The 18983-nt window shown below is 57.5% G+C and overlaps 1 protein-coding gene across 3 annotated transcripts in view; it reads left to right on the top strand.

Annotated features, from left to right (window-relative positions):
- The window catches only part of ARAP3 (ArfGAP with RhoGAP domain, ankyrin repeat and PH domain 3), a 63744-nt gene that overhangs the window by 39683 nt on the left and 5078 nt on the right, over window positions 1-18983 (top strand). For 2 of the 3 annotated variants that reach the window (XM_074960812.1, XM_074960814.1), the window contains 18 exons: window positions 2811-2942; window positions 3036-3189; window positions 3989-4091; window positions 4512-4710; window positions 5024-5087; window positions 6862-7025; window positions 7617-7829; window positions 8230-8335; window positions 9333-9477; window positions 9559-9627; window positions 10832-10906; window positions 13267-13381; window positions 14088-14216; window positions 14997-15130; window positions 15710-15792; window positions 16222-16257; window positions 18091-18154; window positions 18249-18386. In XM_074960812.1, the coding sequence (XP_074816913.1) occupies window positions 2811-2942; window positions 3036-3189; window positions 3989-4091; window positions 4512-4710; window positions 5024-5087; window positions 6862-7025; window positions 7617-7829; window positions 8230-8335; window positions 9333-9477; window positions 9559-9627; window positions 10832-10906; window positions 13267-13381; window positions 14088-14216; window positions 14997-15130; window positions 15710-15792; window positions 16222-16257; window positions 18091-18154; window positions 18249-18386 (2123 nt within the window). The remainder of the gene's footprint in view (window positions 1-2810; window positions 2943-3035; window positions 3190-3988; window positions 4092-4511; window positions 4711-5023; window positions 5088-6861; window positions 7026-7616; window positions 7830-8229; window positions 8336-9332; window positions 9478-9558; window positions 9628-10831; window positions 10907-13266; window positions 13382-14087; window positions 14217-14996; window positions 15131-15709; window positions 15793-16221; window positions 16258-18090; window positions 18155-18248; window positions 18387-18983) is intronic. The other variant, XM_074960813.1, reaches the window with a different exon arrangement.

The following is an 18983-nucleotide window of genomic DNA, read 5'->3' as shown; positions in this document are numbered from 1 at the left end:
TGGGGGGCAGTTAGGGGTGGGGAGTCCGGGGGCGGTCAGGGGATGGAGAGCGAGGGGTGGATGGGGTAGGGGTCTCCGGGGGGCCGTCAGGGAACAGGGGGATTGGATGGGGCAGGAGTACCAAGGGGGCTGTCAGGGGGCGAGAACCGGGGGGGTCAGATGGGGGCAGGGGCCAGGCCATGCTTGGCTGTTTGGGGAGGCACAGCCTCCCCCAACTGGCCCTCCATACAATTTCAGAAACCCGATGCGGCCCTCAGGCCAAAAAGTTTGCCCGCCCCTGCTCTCAACCCACACCTGGATCCTCCCACACTAAACCCCTCCACACTTGGATCCTGCTTTGCTGAGCCTGCCTGCCCATACCTGGTGCACCTGGCATGGAGGGGCAGGGCCCTGGGATGTTTCTGGAGCAGGCCCAGTCCTTGTGCTGTGTCAGGATTGGGTGCAGCCTCGCCACTGAGTCCGCGTCCCGAGGGGGAGCTGCACAGTGATCTCCCACCTCAGCGCAGCCAGTAGCCTGTGCTCCCCAATGCCATGCTGGAGCCTTCACATTTATTTGACAGATAACATTTGTAGAATTTTAAAATATTGTGAGCATAATTTTTAATATTTTTGTGCAGAATGCCCTCAGGAGTAAAATCCATGGTACGCCCACACCTTGAATACTGCATGCAATTCTGGTCACAGTCTGGTCACTAGATGTGACTAGACTGTCACTAGATGTGCTGGGATACCATTGAAAACAAACCCCCCTGCCAGAGAAGGCTTCCCTCCACTCTTGTCTTACTGAGTAAGACACTCCAGTCAGTTACAGCACAGACCAAGAGCTTGGGCCACGCCCCCCTGCTGTTCACTGAAACTGAGATCCACTCAGCTCAGTAGTTTCTTAGTTAAAAGAGACTTTCCCAGCCCCCAGTATTCAGTCTTTCTGGGAGCCTAAACCCCAAATGAATTCATTTTACTCTGTATAAATCTTATACAGTATAAACTCATAAATTGTCCGCCCTCTATAACACTAATAGAGAGATATGCACAGCTGCTTGCTCCCCCAAGTATTAGTCACTAACTCTGGGTTCAATAATAAGCAAAAGTGATTTTATTAAGTATAAAAAGTAGGATTTAAGTGATTCCAAATAATAGAACAAAGTAAGTTACCAAAAAAAAAAACAAAACAAAACACACAAGTCTAAGACTAATACATTAAGAAACTGCATACAGTAACTCCCCACTTAACGTCCTCTCGCTTAACGTTGTTTCAATCTTATGTCACTGCTCAATTACAGAATATGCTCCATTTAAAGTTGTGCAATGCTTCGCTATAACGTCGTTTGGCAGCCTGCTTTGTCCACAGCTGGCTGCCCCCCATCAGCTCCCCTGCACCCTCCCACTCCTCATCCCGCTTCCTGCCCGCGGCAATCAGCTGGCTTGCGGCGTTCAGGAGGGAGGGGGGAGAGTGAGGACACAGCGCTTAGGCTCCCCTCCCCCGCCACCTCTTGAACACCACAAACCAGCTGATTGCTGCGGGCAGGAGGCAGGAGACGGAGGGGGAGAGGCTGCATACCGCGTCCTCGCTCCTCCCCCATCCCTCCTGCCCCCTGAACATCCCAAGCCAGCTGATTGCCACGGGCAGGAGGCAGGGGAGGGAGGGGGGAGGAGCGAGGATGCGGCATGCGGAGTAAAGGGGGAGGAGGAGAGGAAGAAGAGGGGGGTTAAGGGTGGGGACTTGGGGGAAGGGGTGGAGTAGGCGGGCCGAGGGTTTAGCCCCCTGCCTCTGGTGCTTGCAGAGTAGGGGAAGCTGCCCCTACGCAACGTGCTTCTCCTAGCCTACAGCACCTTCTGCCTCCTTGCCTGCCTCACTGTCTGCAGTGCCAGTGGGCTGTGCCTGTGTGGGGTAAGGCGGGGGCCCCTCCCAACTATAGTACTGGACTGTACTGTAGGGCAAAAAAAAATTCCCTGGAACCTAACCCCCCCGCCATTTACATTCATTCTTACGGGGAAATTGGATTCACTTAACATCATTTCACTTAAAGTTGCATTTTTCAGGACCATAACTACAGCGTTAAGTGAGGAGTTACTGTACAGGTAAATCTCACCCTCAGAGATGTTCCAATAAGCTTCTTTCACAGACTGGACTCCTTCCTAGTTTGGGTCCAGCAATCACTCACACCCCTGTAGTTACTGTCCTTTGTTCCAGTTTCTTTCAGGCATCTCTTGAGGGTGGAGAGGCTATCTCTTAAGCCAGCTGAAGACAAAATGGAGAGGCTTCCAGGGCCTTTTATATTCTCTCCTTGTGGGCGGAAACCCTTTTTGTTCTCTTGTGCAAAATCACAGCAACAAGATGGACTTTTTAGCCACCTGGGCAAGTCCCATGTCCATGAATGATTCAGCTTTTTGCAGGCCAACGCCGTTGTATACATGTTAGTTTGAACGTTCCCAGAAAAGCTCAGATATGGATTGGCATCTCCAAAAGTCCATTGTCAGTTAAGTGTTTCTTGATTGGGCACTTACTGAGAATAGTCCTTTCTCAAGAAGCTGACCAAATGCTTCACTGAGGCTACTTAGAATCAAACACATTAAGAGACCAGTACATAGCCAATATTCATAACTTCAACTACAAAAATGATACACACATACAGATAGCATAATCATAACCTGCAAACTATAACCTTTCCATAGACACCCCACTTGACCTCCTCTGTACAAGACCTGGTGCCAGCATAGGACCCTGGTTGCAACAATGATCTGTATGGTCACAGTTCATGTCAATAACGTCGCACCCAGTATGGCCGTTCTTAGGTTATTGTGTTTGGCAGGGAGCCCCAGCGCACAGAAGCCAAGTCTGGAAGGGGTCTACAATGAGATCACCCAGCCCGTGGTGCACAGTGGCTACCTCTACAAGGCACCAGCCCTCTCCAAGCTCTCCGGCACCAGGAAGAGCAGAGATGGTAGGTATGGGCCAGGTCCCATGGTGGCTAGGATGGAGAGAGGCTGCTTGGTACGTCAGGGACCTGCTCTTGCTGACAGTGTGTTCCCTGCAGAACTGCACCGCGTCTGGTGCTCCCTGGAGAAGTCTCTCCTCTTTTATGAGACTGACAAATGTGCTGAGTCAGTGGGGAAGGTTGAGCTGGCTGACATGGTCTCGCTGGGCGTGAGCAGAGCAGATGAACTGGCCAGTACTGGACCTCCGGACAGGTACCTTGCCCCGAGGGGACATGCCCCTTCCCCGTCCACACCCCGGCACATGCCCACCTTCTCCCACCTCAGTCGGCACCCTGGCTGGAGCACAGTCAGGTTACTCCCCGAAATCCCCCAGGATGCAGTCCATTGTTGGGGCCCCCATGTGGCAAGCGGATCAGAGGCAGCCAGACCCCCAGGCACTGGGTGCAGGCAGTGGGTTGGGCATGGGGCTGCCCTGCAGGGAGAGGCAGGCAACCACCTTGGGGTCCAAGCAGTTCTGCGGACATGCACTGGGGAGGGAGGGAGATTAGCAGTGAAGGGGCACTATGCCCTTATGCTGAAGGGGCTGTGGTGCAGGGGTCAGGCTTGCTGAGTCCCTGCAGCCAGCTCCCTGCTTCTCCATAGCCCGGCCCTCTGAGTTCGCCCCACTGGGCCCAAACCCTGACTGCTCGGGTCTGCTGCTTGGTGCTGCAGATGTCCCAGTGAAGGCTACCTAGTGACCCTAGGCCCCCTGCTTCTGCTGCCTGGGGAAGTTGTGCTCTGGCTCCTGTGTGTGGGGAGGCAGCTAAAGCTGGGCCATTTGGAAGGGCCTGCTGCCCTCCGGCCACCTGCTGGCCTTGCGCCCTGGGCCTAGCGAGCCCCATGAGCAGGGCCAGTCCTCAGGGCCTTGGCCTCCATGCAGCAGAGCTCAGTACGGCGCAGCCTCAGGAAGGGTCACTTTCACTGCTGAACCAGAGTGCAAGGGCTGTGGTGGGCAGGGCACTGGGCTGCTGTGGGAGCCCTGCCCCCCTCATGCTTTTGCCTTCGTCTACAGGTTTCGCTTCGCTTTGGAGCTCTTCCTGAGCGGTGACAAAGTGCAGCAGCTGGGAGCTGATGGGCCAGACACCCTGCAGGCCTGGGCCAGCGCCATCGGCAAGGTGTGTGACAGTCACCCAGGGCACAGGCCCAGTGTGGCACCGCGCCCAGCAGTACCAGCCTCTTCCATGGGCCAGGCTGGGAAGCAGCTGCTGAGAGCTGCAGCACTAACTTGCCTCATCTCCCTGGCATGACAGACCCCCCCCCCACATTGGCATGCTGCTGGCGGGGGTGTGTGTGCAGGATCCAATCAGCATCCCTCCTGCCTGCCACATGGGGCATAGCCCTCCGCCCTGGCACTGCCCCTTTACACACACACACGCAGGGTATAGTGTTCTGCCTGGTTCCATCCACAATGCAGGGCATAGTCCTTCGCCCAGTTCCTGTCCCCACCCGCAGCCACCCAACCTGGGGTACAGCCCTCTGTGATGCCCTCACCCTGCGCTCAGCCTGGATCTAACCGGTCTCTCCATCCCATGCAGTGGTTCACACCGCTCAGCTGTCACTGCCTGCTGGGCTACGAGTTCCAGAGAGTGGGGCGGTTGCACTACAGATCCATGCTCAGTCCTGAGCAGTGGCTGCAGGGCTTCTTCATTCTGCAGAAAGCCCACCTGTTCTTCTGCCCAGGGGAGGAGGGCGCAGCCGAGGACAGCATCAACCTCCGGAGGCTGCAGGAGCTCAGTGAGTACAGCCTTTGCCCGTCCCAACTGTGGGAAACAGCAGCTGTGCCCCACCCCAGAGGGACTGCATTGCGGTGCTGGGTCAGTGAGCCCTGTGCTGTGTGGCCGAGCGCTGTTCACTACCAGCCATGCCCCATCCCAGCGGTGCTGCATTCCAGTGCTGGGTCAGCGATTGCATGTACACAGTATGTAAAGCTTCGGGGATCCTTCTAGCTGCCCTGGGGGGCCCAGTGAGGGCCCAGCACAGCTCCCAAGGTCTCTCCCTGGCCCCTGGGTGGGATTTGCGTCTAAAGTCTCCATTTGCTCCTGTGCAGGTGTGGTGCCCCTCACTGAGACTCCTGAGAAGAAGGAGGTGCTGATCCTGGTGGAGATGGGGAGGTGAGCTCTGCCAGGACATGACACAGATGGGCAGCACCTCCTGCCTGCAAGGAGGTGTTACTGGCCCAGGGTCTGGACAGACTAAGCCTGGGGATGAATAAACATACAGACAGCCTGGTCAGTGGACTCCCAGGGAGCGGAGTCTGGGCACAGCTCGGGGAGAGGAGTCTGCCTGAGCCCACATGGGGGCGGGCAGGATCTAATCCTTGCCCCGGGACGGGAGCAGTGCTGTGTTTGCTGGGCCAGCGCAGGCTGAACAGCCCCGCAGTGGGGCCCGTCACCACGGGGGGCACCCTGAGACTCAGCCTAGATTTTCCTTTTGTCTAATTCCCCACATTGCTCTTAACCCCACTGGGATTAGCTGATGTGGGCCTAGGAGGCTACGCTCCAAGCTACGCCCCCCGGGTCTCCCCTAAATGTCTGCCCTGCCCCCTGAGGCTCGGGCGGGGGCAGTGCCTATGGACAGGTCTGTGTCTGGCGGAGGAGCCAGGCTCTTGGGCCAGCCAGCTCTCCCGTGCCTGCACCAGGGCAATGGGGCATGCCGGGGGCAGGAAGGGAGCTGGGGGTGCTGTGGGAGTCAGGCCCTGTGCTGTGTCCCCAGCTGTGTTTCACCTCCCGCTCTCTGCCCTGTTGTAACGATGCTGGCTTTGGTGGGACCCAACTGAGAGTGCCAATTCAGGACAAATTGCTTAAAGCAGGGTAGTTACAGCCCAAGGCTGGGGTTCCTTTGCACACCAAGGCAAACCAAACCAGCCAAAGGGAGAGGACTTTGGTTTTACCCCACTGGCTAACCACAAGTCACACAAGCAATTCCCTTAGACACTCCAGTTTCCTAGTATCACCACCAGTGCCACTCGTTATGGGGACAAATGGTTATGAAAAGCAATACCTCAGTAAAAGGAAAAAGGTTCTCCCGATCCCAAAGGACCAAGCCCCAGACCCAGCTCAATATACAAATCAGATCTTATCCACAAATCACGCTGTTTCCAATCCTATAGAATCTAAAATCTAAATGTTTATTTATAAAAAGGAAGAAATATAGATGAGAGCTAGAATTGGTTAAATGGAATCAATTACATACAGTCATGGCAAAGTTCTTGGTTCAGGCTTGCAGCAGTGATAGAATAAACTGCAGGTTCAAATCAAGTCTCTGGAGTACATCCACAACTGGGATGGGTCATTCAGTCCTTTGTTCAGAGCTTCAGTTTGTAGCAAAGGCCCTCCAGAGGTAAGAAGCAGGATTGAAGACAAGATGGAGATGAGGCAGCTGCCTTTTTTAGTCTCTTCCAGGTGTAAGAACACCTCTTTGTTCTTACTGTGGAAAATTACAGCAAAATGGAGTTTGGAGTCACATGGGCAAGTCACATATCCATGTATGACTCAGTTCTTTAGAGGCGGCAGCCGTTGCTCACATGCTATCTTGAACGTCCCCAGGAAGACTTTTTATGGGGATTGGAGTCTTCCAAGGCCCATTGTCAGTTAAGTGTTTCTTGATTGGACATTTAGTTTGCAAATTCCTTTCTCAAGAAGCTGGCCAAATGCTTTACTAAGGCTACTTCAGAATCAAAACACACTGATATACAAGTACATAGCCAATATTCATAGCTTCAGCTACAAAAATGAGACACACATACAGATAGCATAATCATAATTAGCAAATCATAATCTTTCCATAGACACCTTTGTACAATATTTGCTGCAAATATATAACAGTGGTTGCACCAATCATCTATGCGGTCACAGGTTATATTAATAACGTCACACCTGTCCTCAGGACCTTTTACCTGCAGGGGGTGTCGCGGATGGACTTTGCAGCATGGTGCACGGACATCCAGGCCTCGGCAGGGGGACGGGGCAACGCCCTGCGCGACCAGCAGCTCAGCAGGAGCGACATCCCCATCCTTGTGGACAGCTGCATTGCCTTCATTACCCAATACGGTGAGCCCCTCTGCTCATGGCCTGGCACCTCCTGCTGGGTACTGGCAGGGCTGCCAGGAGCCCTGTGCCGCGTTCTCCTGTGAGGCAGGTGGCATCGCCTCAGGGGGGAGTGCAGAGCTGCCCACTTGTCCATCAGGCATCTCCCGAGTTGGTATGGGGCACCCACTGGGAGCAGGCTGCAAGGGCATACTCCCATCTACCTCCCCCCATTTCCTACCCCCCCTCATACACACACTGATCAGGGCCTGTGAGGGTACGCTCTGAGCTACCCCCGACCCCCACAAACACACTGATCTGGCCCTGCGAGGATACACTCCGAGCTACACACACTGATCAGGGCCTGCAAAGGTACACTCTGAGTTCCCACACACACATACTGATCTGGGCCTTGGAGGGCACTCTATGATCTACCTGCTTACACCACCCCCAACCACCGCAGACACACACTGAGTGATCTAGAGCTGGGAGGGCACACCCTGGGCTCCCCATTAGTCCGCTACCTGCGCCACCCCTGCATTGGTGGTGCTGATCCGGGCTCCCCCTTTAGCACGCGGCTCCCATGACATGGTCTCTCTCTTGCTCTGCCCGCAGGGCTGCGACATGAAGGCATTTACCGGAAGAATGGGGCCAAGTCCCGGATCAAGGTGCTGATGGAGCAGTTCCGCAGGGATGCCCGCAACGTCAAGCTGCGCATCAGTGACAACTTCATCGAGGATGTGACCGACGTGCTGAAGAGATTCTTCCGGGAGCTCGAGGACCCTGTCTTCACCTCAGAGCTGCACCCCCAGTGGAAGGAGGCTGCGGGTACCCATCTCCTTGCTGTCCCCCGACCCTCACCATGCAGCAGCTGTTCTCTGCCTTGGGCTCCCTCTCACCCTGATGCCCCTTCTCCTGCCACCAACCACATGCCAGGAACAGACCTAGGCCAGCCCAGTGCTGAGCTCCGCTGGTGCGGGGCGCTCTGGGCCCCATTCTCCCCTGCCCCTGGCTCCATCATTTGCGCCAATGCACAGAGGGTGGGAATCATGCCAGTCTGACCTGGAGCACTGGCCCCACGAGGGGATGGGTGATTGGTGTGAGTGTGGGTAAGTTGGGGCACAGCTCCCTGCCAGTCTGTGCATGGCCTGGGGCTAGCGGCTCATGCCTGGTGATGGTAGTTGTGCCTTTGCGCAGTGTTGTGTTTGTGACGGTCTGCTTCCTCCAGCAATAGCCCTGAAGTCCCAACGGCTGGAGCGCTACAAGGAGTTGATCAACCGCCTGCCCCGCCTCAACCGCAGGACACTGGCTGCTCTGATTGGTCACCTCTACCGGTCAGTCTGTCCCTCCTTGGGCAGTGTGCATATGTCACTTCTTCAGGGAACAGCATGGTCCAGGAAATCGGGGGGGTGTCACCAGCTGACATGGTTCAGTCCAGACATGCTGTGTCCACTGTCTGCCCCCTTCACTTCCCACTCAGCTTCAGGGTCTCTGGGTCCCCCGGGGATACGGAGAGGCCAGTGCCAGCGGGGGGTGATCCAGGGATATTTGACAAATGGCCCTGGGACACCCCCCTGTCTCTGAGCCATATAGAAAGGCTGGGAGGACCATGCAGTAAGCCTGGGGCTGGGCCTTCCCTCTGGCAGCAAAAAAATGGCAAGCAATTGTACAAATGAAGGTGACTTGTCTGCATTTCTCAGAGATCGGCACAGACCAGCTTACAGGGTTAGCATTCTGTAATCTTCGTGAGGTTTTTTCCTCCTTTCTCCCCAGTTGTTATCTTCTGGTTCCATTTTGCCAGAAAATGATGGATGTCCCACAGTTGGGGCTTCACACTTTCATCTTCTTTCCATCTTCCTTTTATTACTTTGTAACTTTTCAAAACTTTCCTGATGCCAGAGGAATCACGGAGCAGCCAGATACCAGTCAATTCTGCCCTTTGCTGCTATGTGACTTTTCTCAAGGTGGAAATGTTACAATGAACACAGAGAGAAATTGGAGGAAGTAGGGGAAACGCACTCCGAGGCCATTGCACGTTCAAGTGCATTCAGTGACCAAAAGGGGGAACAAAAGGCCAAAAACTTGACATTCAAAGTGTTGAAATTAAAGTTTTTAATTTTATGTTTTGATGAGAAAAGTGGAAAATTTCATAACCCTGTGACCTCTTTTTTTTCATGGAAGTTAGAAAAAGGTTTAGAACAAGAAGTTCTGCCTGACTCCAGCAGCTGGGTGGGTGGTCCTGAACGGCCCAGCCTCGTCCCATGCTGGAGCTGCTGGGCACACGCTCAGAACTCTCTCTCTCTCTCTCTCTCTCTCTGCCCCGGCTTGCAGCGTGCAGAAATGTGCTGACTTCAATCAGATGAACACCAAGAACCTGTCACTGCTCTTTGCTCCCAGCCTTTTCCAGACAGATGGCAAAGGGGATGAGGTCAAGGTGATGGAGGACCTGATTGACAACTACGTCCGCATTTTCAACGTAAGCCCCCCACTCGCCCTGCCTCCCCCAGCACTGTCTCCTCTCCCTCCTGCACCTCACGTCCCTTCTCTTGCCCGCTAGATTGACGAGGACCAGGTGTCGCAGATGGATCTAGAGAACAGCCTCATCACCACCTGGAGGGATGTGCAGGTACTCGCTCCATGCACTCCCCATATCTTGGATCCTGCTGCTGATTTGTCCATCGGCCTCTGCCTGGGCCCATGGACATCGGTGAGCTTCCATGGTGGAGGCAGACAGCTGGAGAGCAGCCCAGCACAGGCCCCTAGCTCAGGCGTGGGCAAACTACGGCCCGCAGGCCGGATCCGGCCCCTCAGGACTTTGGATCCGGCCCATGGGATTGCCCCCCGTGGTGCTGCAGGCCCTGCGCCACTCTCAGAATTGGCCGGCACCACGTCCCTGCGGCCCCGGGGGAGGAGGGAGGGCAGAGGGCTCTGTGCGTTGCCCTTGCCACGTGGTGCTGGCCGCTTCTGAGAGGGGGCTGCTTCCCAGAGCAGCGTGGCATGGGGCCAGGGCAGGCATGCAGGGAGCCTGCCCTGGCCCCGGTGCACACCGCTGCCACCCTGAAGCTGCTTTAAGCTGGAGCCCGAACCCCTCCTGCAGCCCAACTCCCTGCCCTGAGCCCCCTGTCGCACCCCACACCCCTCCTTCACCCAACCCCCTGCCCTGAGTTCCCTCCCACAGTCTGCACCCCTCCTACACCCCTGCCCTGAGACCCATCCTGCACTCTGCACCCCTCCTTCACCCCAACCCCCTTCCCTGGGTCCCCTCATACACCCCGCACCTACTCTGCCCCAATCCCTTGCCCTGAGCCCGTTCCTGCGCACTGCACCCACACCCCGCACTCCCTCCCGCATGCCCACCCCCTGCCCCAGCCCTGCATACAATTTCCCCACCCAGATGTGGCCCTTGGCCCAAAAATTTTGCCCACCCCTGCCATAGCTGCAAGTCCTGCTGTCCCTGCATGGATCCCAGCTCCAGCATGGGCTGCCTTAGCCACACAATGGGCCCTGTGTTCGCTCTGCAATGAGATAATTTCTTACGAAGCTTCCCCAGGAACAGGAAAGGGCCCTGCCTCCCCCCATCGCCCTGCCCCAGGCCCTCGCTCTCCTGGTCCCTCTCCCAGGTGGGTGGGGCCCCCAACCTGCTCTGTAACCCCCACCCTTCTCACCCCCGGCACCGGTCACAGCATGCAGCCACTCTGGACGCAAGCAGCCCCTTCCTCAGCTCCCTGCAGGCAGATGCTGAGAGCTGCTGGCTCAGACGCACCGATGCCAGCCTCCCAGTCCATCACTTCGCCCAGGCTTTGCCCACCCTCTGCCATCTCTCCCCGCAGCTCTCACAGGCTGGAGATCTCATCATTGAGGTTTACCTGGAGCAGAAGCTGCCCGACTGCTGTGTCACCCTGAAGGTGAGTGAGTATGTCTTGGCTGCAGCCATGGCTCAGGCAGGGCAGCTGCATCGCCCACCCACAGTGTACCGGCCTCGCTGTCCGCTGGGAGGGAACCTTCAGGGGGCCGGAGCTGCCCTGCAGGGTGCGGAGATCATAAAATCATAGAATATCAGGGTTGGAAAGGACCTCAGGAGGTCATCTAGTCCGACCCCCTGCTCAAAGCAGGACCAATCCCCAACTAAATCATCCCAGCCAGGGCTTTGTCAAGCCTGACCTTAAAAACCTCTAAGGAAGGAGATTCCACCACCTCCCTAGGTAACACATTCCAGTGCTTCACCACCCTCCTAGTGAAATAGTGTGTCCTAATATCCAACCTATACCTCCCCCGCTGCAACTTGAGACCATTGCTCCTTGTTCTGTCATCTGCTACCACTGAGAACAGTCTAGACCATCCTCTTTGGAACCCCCTTTCATGTAGTTGAAAGCAGCTATCAAACCCCCCTGATTCTTCTCTTCTGCAGACTAAATAATCCCAGTTCCCTCAGCCTCTCCTCATAAGTCATGGGTTCCAGCCCCTTAATAATTTTTGTTGCCCTCCGCTGGACACTTTCCAATTTATCCACATCCTTCTTGTAGTGTGGGGCACAAAACTGGACACAGTTCTCCAGATGAGGTCTCACCAGTGCCGAATCTGCTGGCAATGCTCATACTTATATAGCCCAAAATTCTGTTAGCCTTCTTGGCAACAAGGGCACAGTGTTGACTCCTATCCAGTTTCCCGTCCACTGTAACCCGTCGGTCCTTTTCTGCAGAACTGCTGCCTAGCCATTCGGTCCCTAGTCTGTAGCGGTGCATGGGATTCTTCCATCCTAAGTGCAGGACTCTGCACTTGTCCTTGTTGAACCTCATCAGATTTCTTTTGGCCCAATTCTCTAATTTGTCTAGGTCCCTCTATCCTATTCCTACCCGCCAGCGTATCTACCACTCCTCCCAGTTTAGTGTCACCTGCAAACTTGCTGAGGGTGCAATCCACGCCATCCTCCAGATCATTAATGATGATATTAAACAAAACCAGCCCCAGGACTGACCCTTGTGGCATTCCGCTTGATACTGGCTGCCAACTAGACATGGAGCCATTGATCACGACCCATTGAGACGATCTAGCCAGCTTTCTATCCACCTTATAGTCCATTCATCCAGCCCATACTTCTTTAAATTGCTGGCAAGAATACTGTGGGAGACCGTATCAAAAGCTTTGCTAAAGTCAAGGAATAACACATCCACAGAGCCAGTTATCTCATCATAGAAGGCAATTAGATTAGTCAGGCATGACTTTCCCTTGATGAATTCACGCTGGCTGTTCCTGATCACTTTCCTCTCCTCGGAGTGCTTCAAAATTGATTCCTTGAGGACTTGCTCCATGATTTTTCCAGGGACTGAGGTGAGGCTGACTGGCCTGTAGATCCTCCTCCTTCCCTTTTTTAAAGATGGGCACTACATTAGCCTTTTTCCAGTCATCTGAGATCTCCCCCGATCGCTATGAGTTTTCAAAGATAATGGCCAATGGCTCTGCACTCACATCCGCCAACTCCTTTAGCACTCTCGGATGCAGCGCATCTAGCCCCATGGACTTGTGCTCGTCCAGCTTTTCTAAATAGTCCTGAACCACTTCTTTCTCCACAGAGGGCTGGTCACCTCCTCCCCATACTGTGCTGCCCAGTGCAGTAGTCTGGGAGCTGACTTTGTTCGTGAAGACAGAGGCAAAAAAAGCATTGAGTACATTAGCTTTTTCCACATCCTCTGTCACTAGGTTTCCTCCCACATTCAGTAAGGGTCCCACACTTTCCCTGACCACTTTCTTGTTGCTAACATACCTGTAGAAACCCTTCTTGTTACCCTTAACAAGCTGCAACTCCAAGTGTGATTTGGCCTTCCTGATTTCACTCCTGCATGCCTGAGCAATATTTTTATACTCCTCCCTAGTCATTTGTCCAAGCTTCCACTTCTTGTAAGCTTCTTTTTTGTGTTTAAGATCAGCGAGGATTTCACTGTTAAGCCAAGCTGGTCACCTGCCGTATTTACTATTCTTTCTACACATCGGGATGGTTTGTTCCTGCAACCTCAATAAGGATTCTTTAAAATACAGACAGTTCTCCTGGACTCCTTTCCCCCTCATGTTATTCTCCCAGGGGATCCTGCCCATCAGTTCCCTGAGGGAGTCAGTCTGCTTTTCTGAAGTCCAGGGTCCGCCTGGGCGCGCCACTCTCTTGCTAATTCCCATCCTGCTGCCAACAGACTCGGTGGTGCCTAGAGGGCTCAGGCCAGTCCTTGGCCTGGGATGGGGACTGGGCACGAGCTGATCTCTGCGCTCCCCATAGGTGTCGCCTACCATGACAGCGGAGGAGCTGACCAATCAGGTACTGGAGATGCGCAACGTGTCAGCGAGCCTGGACATCTGGCTGACCTTTGAGGCCCTGGAGAATGGGGAGCTGGGTGAGTGACGGAGGCTCCTCTCCACTGTGGGGGCTGGGGGATGGCTGGGTGACAGGGGCATTTCTCCATTGGGGGAGCAGGGGCTAGCTGAGTAATGGGGGTGCTTCTCCACTGGGAGGGCTGGGGGTTGGCTGGGTGACGGGGGCATCTCTCCATTGGGGGTGGGGGCTGGCTGAGTGACAGGGGTGCTTCTCCATTGGGGGGCTGGCTGGGTGACGGGAGTGTTATCTATCTATTAGGATGGGGGGCCAGGTGAGTAGCGGGGGTGGCACCTCACCATGGGGGCAGGGGCTCGGTGAGTGGCGGTGGAGACGGGGAGGGATGGGGATGGCCTTTCATCATTGGAGTGGGGGCTGAATGGGGACAGCACTTCTCCATGGGAATGGGGGTGGTCGCTTACCATTGTGGGTGGATGCTGGGCGGAGGCCCATAGGGCTGTGGGGGGAGGAAGACTGGACCATTCCATCCATGCAGCGCTCACACTTTGGATCCCCTCTCCCTGCCTACACAGCCCCAGATGCTGCGGAGGCAGGGGGTGCCCACGCCTTCTGACAGCCCCGCGCCCTGGCACAGCAGGGCAGCACCGGCCCTGTCTGAGCTGTGGTGGGCCTGGCCCTGCTGTGGGAGCTGGACCCTCCCTGGCCTCAGGGCCCAGGGCAGTTCCTCTGCTGCCCGGGGTGCAAACGGCCTCCTTTCCTCTCCCTAGAGCGCCCCCTACACCCCAAGGAGAAGGTCCTGGAGCAGGCTCTGCAGTGGTGTAAGCTGCCTGAGCCCAGTACCGCCTACCTGTTGGTGAGGAAGGTTCCCATTGGAGAAGGCAGCTGTCTCTTCACAGGTAAGCGCCACCTGCCATGGCTGGGCTGCAAGGCCCTGCATGAGCCCATGGCCATTCCTGCAGAATGGGGTGCAGCACACGCAGCAAGGCCAGCTCCTGCTGCCCATGGCTCCAGTCCAGCCCTGGTCCCAGCTCCCCCTGCCCATGACCCCAGTCCGGCTCTGGCCCTGGCCCCGGCCCCAGCTTCCCCTGACCATGGCCTCTGTCAGGCCCTTCCTTACCCATGGCTCTGGCCCTTGGCCCTTGGCCCTGGCCTGGCCCAGCCCAGTATTGGAACCCAGAACAGTGGCACTGGCTGGTCCCCATGGCCCGCACAGTCTGTGGCCTGTGCTGAGGCTGCCTGCAGGGGGGCAGTCAGTGCCTGTTGTGTGACGCAGGTTGCAGGCTGGGAGTGCACAGGTCGCTGAGTGAGCTGTGTTGCCACGGCCTCAGGCTGGGCCAGTCCTCACACCCTGGAGGTGAAAAGAGACTTGTCCTGTTAGTGACGCTCAGAGCCAGCCAGGGCTGTGAACCAGCGACTCCCGCAGGGAAACCAGGGGGACAGAGCCAGGGCGAGGGGGGCCTTGATCCCAGGGCCTCGGGATCCCCCTTCCCGCAGCCTCTGCTCCTATTGTCTGACACACCCCCCCGCTCCTACTGTTTGCCCCCCACTATTGTCTGACACACCCCCCAACCCCTTGCGCTCCTAATCCCCATCCCCAGCCTGCTCCTGCCCTGCCCAGGCCCTCTCTCTGGGTGCCCAGGATATTCCTCACCCCCTTGTTCTCCCCTGTCGTGCAGGTGCCAAGCGCAAGAGCCCCAAGTGTGGGGTGCTGAAGTGTCGGGAGGAGCCCCCCAAACTCCTGGGCTGCAAGTTTCAGGAGCGATACTTCGTCATCCAGGATCACAAGCTGCTGCTGCTGAAGGAGAAAAGGGTAAAGCAGGACCCAGACCTGGCCCTCCGGGGCAGCCCAGACACATGGTCAGTGCTGGGCTAGGAGGGGGCCTGCCACGGCCCCTGGGATCAGGGCCCCACTCTCCTGTGGTGGAAAGCTCTCCCAGAGATTGGGCAGCCAGGCCAACGCCTGCCCTGCCTCCAGCCACAGGAATGGGGCGTGCAGTCCGGGGGGAGGGGCTGCCAGACCAGGCTCTGAGGGGCGGCCGTTCGACCAGCTCATGTCAAGGGAAGGTTCTGGATTCTCTCTGTGCCCCTCACACACCCCAAGTCTTGGGGCCCTTTCCCTCTGTGCAGGGTGGGGAGCTCTGTCACATCCCTGGGGCAGGTGCGGATAGGAGGCCTCAGAGAGAGGAAGAGAGGGGTGCCAGCAAGGCCGGAAGGGCTGGGCTAGTGTGGGAGGGGTGCTGGCAGAGAGTGGAGTGCAGGGCTGGGGGAGGGGAGCCGGCAGAAAGGGGAGGGCAGGGTGGGGCCAGGGGAGGGGAGGGCAGGGCAGGGCTGGGGGGATGGGGAGTGTCCATGGGCGGGGCTGATTGTCTGTCTGGCTCTCGCTTCCCAGAGTGCCCGGCCAGAGCGGGAGTGGCCCCTCGACATGGCCAAGGTTTACATGGGGATTCGGAAGAAGCTGAAGCCGCCGTCCCAGTAAGAGTTGGGCTCCGGGGTGCAGGAGCCTTTTGAGCGGTAACACCTGCCCTGACGGTAACCTCCCCGCACCCTCTGCCCAGAGCCGGCCCCAGCACTGTGCCTAGCCTCTGCCAGCACCCCCACTTCCTGGCCCCGTTTGCCTGGCGCTACCCCTAACCCTACCCCAGACTTGTCCTACAGCTCAGGGCGTGACCTCCACCAGGTGGAGCTCTGATTCAACCCCCCTTGTGCTAGGCGAGCTCTAATCCCATCGCCCAGCTGCAGTGCCCCAGCCCCAAGCCTCAGCTCCAGAACCAACCTTGTAGGGACCTGCCAGTCTGCCCCAGCTCAGACACTGCAACCCCCAGTTCAAACCCCGCCCCCCAACTGAGCTCTGGCTCTAGTGCCTGCCCTGGCCTGACTGTGCCTTGTGTCCCTCTGCTCTAGGTGGGGATTCACTCTGATCCTGGACAAGCAGCAGCTGTGAGTATCCCGTGGGGTCCCCTCGCCCCAGGGACACAGGACGCCAGGGTCCCTGTAGCCATGGCCTGCTGCTCGGCATCCCCAGCTCTAGTCAGGTCATCGGGATCCCCCTTCCCCCAGCCCTGGCAACTAGGGGTCAGGAACCTGACTTGGGGAGCTGGAAGCTGAGAGCACCCAGGCAGGGGCGCAGTGACATGGAGTCACAGCACAGGCCGGGCTTGGGCACTTAGAGGGTGCGGCAGTGGGAGTGTCTGGCTCTCACCAGGCCCCAGTGGTTATTGAGGCCGCAGGCTGGGCTGGCAGCCCCAGCTGATGGAGCGGAAGCAGAGGGACCTTGGCAGGGAAGCTGCATAGACCCCCGAAAATGGGAAAGCAAATTGTGTCTCTGCTTCAAAAATTCTGGTGCACCTGCACGTGTGTGTGTGCGCACGCGCCCTCTGTGCGTGTACCCTGTATGCAAGTGCACTGTGTGCATCCTTTGCACATGTGCCCTGTGCGCATGTGCTCTGTGTGCACATACATCCTTTGTGTGTGATGCCCTGTGTGTGTCTATGTGCGTGCTCAACCCCTGCTTGTGTGTGCAGACATCTTTTGTTTGTGTGTATGCATGCACTCACACCCTCTGTTTGCTGATTTTCCCTGGCCCCAACAGGGCAAGGGGCCTTCAGCACACCTACTGAGCCTGGAAATAAGCAAGCCCTGACTGACTGCATGGGCAGCCAGGTTCTGCCAGAGCCACTAGCTGCCCATCCTGGGGGCACAGACTGCAGAGCATCAGCAGCATGGACACTGCCTGCTCCCTGCCCTCCACTCTCCCCCACTGGCCCCTGCTCCCTGTGCTGCATACACACGTGTGTGCACCGGCCTCTGCCCCTGAATTCACTGCTTGATTTCACCCCACTTGATTTTTCCAGACTGTCCAGACTTGCTCTGGGGCTCTAGGGCCCGCCATGCACTGCACCTTTAAGAGCGCCCAGCACGTGGCCTCCCGCACCCCCGGTTCCAGTCTAGAGTCTGCTGGCCCCAGCCCATCCCCTGTGATGGGCCAGATGCTTGTCCATCCCCTGGTCCTTTCTCACAGTCTGGGTCCCCACCCAGTGAGCCTGCCAGGGCGCGTGGTCCTGATGGCATGTTCCCACTACCTCCATGAGCTCATTGCATCGCACACTGCTCTACACGGTATCCCTGGGTCAGCTGTGCACCCCTTGCCCCTACTGCCAGCCCCCAGAGCGCTGTCCCTGCCCCTGTGCTCTGCTGGAGCGGTGCTGAGCAGCCAGCAGTCCCAGCGGCCCAGTCCAGCTCGGGGCTGGTAGCTGGCAGTATTGCTAGGGATGATACAAGCAGGCTGTGTGACACCAGCCAAGCCACTTCCTTTTTCTTTCCCCTTCAGTGCATGTGACTCCTGTGGCTGTGCAGCATGAAGGCTGAGAATGGTAACTTCCCCACAGCCAGAGAGTCTGGGGGGCAGGGCTGGGCTGCCAGCTGTCTCCCCTCACATGCCCGTGCCGTGCACTGGGGGAGCCACAACACTGGGGATTGTGACTGTGCACAAAGTTCTCAGCACTAAAGGGAGGCGGTGCTGGCATTGGTGCTAGTTAGAGATCCCCGGGCTGTGGGGTGAGCTGATCCCTGCTGGGCTCCCAGCCCCCGGCCCCTGTGTGAGGAACTTCCCATCTTCAGGCAGCCCCTGGGGGAGCTGAGAGCCAGGCGGGCAGAGCCCTGCAGCTGGCTGATGCCATCACCGCGAGCTGCCCTGGGGTAGCACCTCTCTCTGTGGGTAGCAGCAGGTGCCAGGTCCCCAATATCCAGCCAGTGTCTCCTCTGGCTCTGCAGGTACCTGGCGTGCACGGGGCAGGCCGAGCTGTGGGACTGGACCACAAGCATTCTGAAGGCTCAGGTGGGTGAGAGCCGGTGTGCCAGGCATGCAGCGGGCCTAGGACAGGGTGGGGGCTGGGAACACCAAGCAGTGACTTGTTGGCACTCTCATGCAGCACGACGACCTGCGCCCAGTGATCATGCGGCGGCGCTCCTCCTCTGACCTCACCAAGCAGAAGTTTGGCACCATGCCCCTGATCCCTCTGCGGGGAGACAATACAGATGCCACCATGCTCTCTGCCAACCAGACCCTGGTAAGGGAGCGCCAGCACCCGCCACCTCCAAACACCCCCACCCAGCTCCAGACAGCCTCAGGGGAGAACCAGTGAAACATGCAGGGGTGCTGCAGTCTGTGTCCGTCATGCAGGGCTGCCTCTCTGTGCTGCGGGTGTGAGAGCTGGGCTGGGCTGGGCAGGGGGTGATCTGGGTGTGAGTGGGGCTGGGGCTGGACAGGGTGTGGGTGGGGCTGTGTTTGCAGACGGGGCCGCATCTGCGTGGGGGGGTTGCTATCGGCGAGTCCGCGTCTGTGGGTGGGGCCACGTCTTCGCGGAGGGTGGGGGGGGCTGCCTGCGAGGCCGCATCTTTCGGGGGAGGGCGGCTATGGTGACCAGGTATCTGGTTTTCGACCAGAACGCCCAGTCAAAAAGGGATCCAGGTGACTCCGATCAGCACTGCTGACCGGGCCGTTGACTGTCCGGTTGGTGGTGCTGCACAGCGGGGCTGGCAGGCTCCCTGCTAGCGTCCACGCCATGCAGCTCCTGGGAAGTAGCCAGCATGTCCCCCCTGTGTCCCCCTCTGCCTGGCCACACCTCCACGTAGAAGTGGGACAGGGGACATGCTGCTGCTTCCGG

This window comes from Natator depressus, chromosome 8, assembly GCF_965152275.1.
Source record: "Natator depressus isolate rNatDep1 chromosome 8, rNatDep2.hap1, whole genome shotgun sequence".
In the NCBI taxonomy this organism is placed as follows: domain Eukaryota; kingdom Metazoa; phylum Chordata; order Testudines; family Cheloniidae; genus Natator; species Natator depressus.
The sequence above is the reverse complement of the archived record's forward strand: the minus strand, read 5'-3'. Positions and strand labels throughout refer to the sequence as shown.